Source organism: Xyrauchen texanus, chromosome 7 (assembly GCF_025860055.1).
Source record: "Xyrauchen texanus isolate HMW12.3.18 chromosome 7, RBS_HiC_50CHRs, whole genome shotgun sequence".
Taxonomy (NCBI): domain Eukaryota; kingdom Metazoa; phylum Chordata; class Actinopteri; order Cypriniformes; family Catostomidae; genus Xyrauchen; species Xyrauchen texanus.
Genome location: NC_068282.1, coordinates 51,069,821 through 51,073,176, shown reverse-complemented (window position 1 = coordinate 51,073,176; position 3,356 = coordinate 51,069,821). Strand labels below are relative to the sequence as shown.

At 41.1% G+C, this 3,356-nt stretch overlaps 1 protein-coding gene across 1 annotated transcript in view; it reads left to right on the top strand.

Annotated features, from left to right (window-relative positions):
- fdx2 (ferredoxin 2) overlaps positions 1-3,356 on the top strand; it is a 5,382-nt gene extending 2,026 nt beyond the window's left edge. The window contains exons 2-5 of the mRNA XM_052129896.1: positions 1,751-1,802; positions 1,889-1,995; positions 2,080-2,167; positions 2,258-3,356. Of these exons, the coding sequence (XP_051985856.1) occupies positions 1,751-1,802; positions 1,889-1,995; positions 2,080-2,167; positions 2,258-2,414 (404 nt within the window). The 3' untranslated portion in view covers positions 2,415-3,356. The remainder of the gene's footprint in view (positions 1-1,750; positions 1,803-1,888; positions 1,996-2,079; positions 2,168-2,257) is intronic.

Here is a 3,356-nt window from a genome sequence, read left to right as displayed (position 1 = left end):
GTAGTACACTAGACTCACACACACAGACTGTAGTACACTAGACTCATAAACACAGACTGTAGTACACTAGACTCGCACACACAGACTGTAGTACACTAGACTCACACACACAGACTGTAGTACACTAGACTCACACACACAGACTATAGTACACTAGACTCACACACACAGACTGTAGTACACTAGACTCACACACACAGACTGTAGTACACTAGACTCATAAACACAGACTGTAGTACACTAGACTCACACACACAGACTGTAGTACACTAGACTCACACACACAGACTGTAGTACACTAGACTCATAAACACAGACTGTAGTACACTAGACTCACACACACAGACTGTAGTACACTAGACTCACACACACAGACTGTAGTACACTAGACTCACACACACAGACTGTAGTACACTAGACTCACACACACAGACTGTAGTACACTAGACTCATAAACACAGACTGTAGTACACTAGACTCACACACACAGACTATAGTACACTAGACTCACACACACAGACTGTAGTACACTAGACTCACACACACAGACTGTAGTACACTAGACTCATAAACACAGACTGTAGTACACTAGACTCACACACACAGACTGTAGTACACTAGACTCACACACACAGACTGTAGTACACTAGACTCATAAACACAGACTGTAGTACACTAGACTCACACACACAGACTATAGTACACTAGACTCATAAACACAGACTGTAGTACACTAGACTCACACACACAGACTATAGTACACTAGACTCACACACACAGACTGTAGTACACTAGACTCATAAACACAGACTGTAGTACACTAGACTCATAAACACAGACTGTAGTACACTAGACTCACACACACAGACTGTAGTACACTAGACTCACACACACAGACTATAGTACACTAGACTCATAAACACAGACTGTAGTACACTAGACTCACACACACAGACTATAGTACACTAGACTCACACACACAGACTATAGTACACTAGACTCACACACACAGACTGTAGTACACTAGACTCATAAACACAGACTGTAGTACACTAGACTCGCACACACAGACTGTAGTACACTAGACTCACACACACAGACTGTAGTACACTAGACTCATAAACACAGACTGTAGTACACTAGACTCACACACACAGACTATAGTACACTAGACTCATAAACACAGACTGTAGTACACTAGACTCACACACACAGACTGTAGTACACTAGACTCACACACACAGACTGTAGTACACTAGACTCACACACACAAACTGTAGTACACTAGACTCACACACACAGACTGTAGTACACTAGACTCACACACACAGACTGTAGTACACTAGACTCACACACACAGACTGTAGTACACTAGACTCACACACACAGACTATAGTACACTAGACTCACACACACAGACTGTAGTACACTAGACTTGCACACACAGACTGTAGTACACTAGACTCACACACACAAACTGTAGTACACTAGACTCACACACACAAACTGTAGTACACTAGACTCACACACACAGACTGTAGTACACTAGACTTGCACACACAGACTGTAGTACACTAGACTCACACACACAGACTGTAGTACACTAGACTCGCACACTACAGTTTTCTGTGTAGGTTCTTGCATCACTTTAAGGTTGTTTAGAGAGATGAAACTGTGAAAGAACATGTCAATAGTTTAAGATGTTTGTTGTGTTTATTATATATCATGTGCTGTTGTTGTTTTCTTTCAGGTGTTTATCAGAGTGAGAGTCAGTCACCTGTGGAGGACACACACGAGCATGTGTGAGTGTTTGGCTCAGATATAGTTGAATGAACTCCTCATATACTGAATGTTATAAGCTGTGTTTGACAGTGTTGATGTTCTCCAGGGTTAATGTGGTGTATATCGACCGGTCAGGCCAGAGGATTCCAGTCAAAGCTAAAGTTGGTGATAATGTTCTTTATCTGGCACACAAGCATGGCATTGATCTGGAGGGTGAGTCCAACATGAGTCTGTGCTCAATGTTCTCCTGTATTTCTGCTGTGGATTCTCACAGTCTCGGTGTTATTGTGTCGTCAGGGGCGTGTGAAGCGTCTCTCGCGTGCTCTACGTGTCACGTGTACGTCAAGGGGGAATACTACGACAAACTTCCAGAACCTGAAGAAAGGTAAAGCAGTGCCCAAAACCTCTCAAAAACAGCATATCAGACAATGATTTCTTTCCAACATTGGTCACATGTGGTTGTTTGTGCCCGCAGGGAGGATGATATGCTGGACATGGCACCGATGCTGCAGGAGAATTCTCGTCTAGGTTGCCAGATCATTCTGACCCCTGAAATGGATGGGATCGAGGTGACACTTCCGAAGGTCACACGCAACTTCTACGTGGACGGTCACGTCCCCAAACCTCACTGACAGGGTCAAAGGTCAGGGGTCATGAGTGAGCACTGAAGGCCAAACGCTACGTCGACCGATGTGACCGATTGCAAAGCACTGTGGGATACCAACACTATTCACTTTCGAACGAACGCACGGGGGGCGTTCAATGTCCATAAACTGATAAAAGCTGCTTTTAATTCTGTGAAACATCTGCACAGAATTACTGAACTCGCATGAAGTTCTCATGTGTGTGCTTCTGTCGGTTCTGCTTTAACATTTTGTTAAATACTTTTACAGCATATTATAAATGAGTTTACTGATAAACATGTGACACAATCTGTCATCAGAGCGCTTCATTACAGATGTCAAACTGAATATAACGAATACAATCAGTTCTATATACATCTATGACATTGTGCATAAAGAAAATAAAATCTATTTTTAGGTCCATTAAGACTTTGGCATGGTGACAAATTTGTTTTGTGACAGTTAAGTTCATTTTCCCTCCAAATGTTCATTACTGTAATATGAAGAACATAAAAACCATTAAAATATTTCCCTTTAATGTCATTATAATACCAGTTATTCTCATTACTGCACTGCAGAACTACTATTTCAAGTACTATTAAACAACAAATATTAGCACGATGACTAAATACTTTACAGTTTAAACAATTCTGCAATGGACGGGAAACGATTGTCATGAAAATAATGTCACAATATCAAAAATCATAATAGTGGCAAAATACTTTGTTGTACATTTTGGGCTAAAATGCCTTGGACACGATGTCTGGCCTTTATACAGCTAATAATGTGTCATTCCAGTTTATTATCATTGATCAGGAATAAACACATTCCTCCTGTCTCACACATCACGTGTACTGTAAGTGTTCAGTTATTATTGTCCAACTGTAAAACACAAGTTAAAGGTTTTTACAGTAATGTGCTTTTAGTTGTGCTCCATGTACACAATAAACA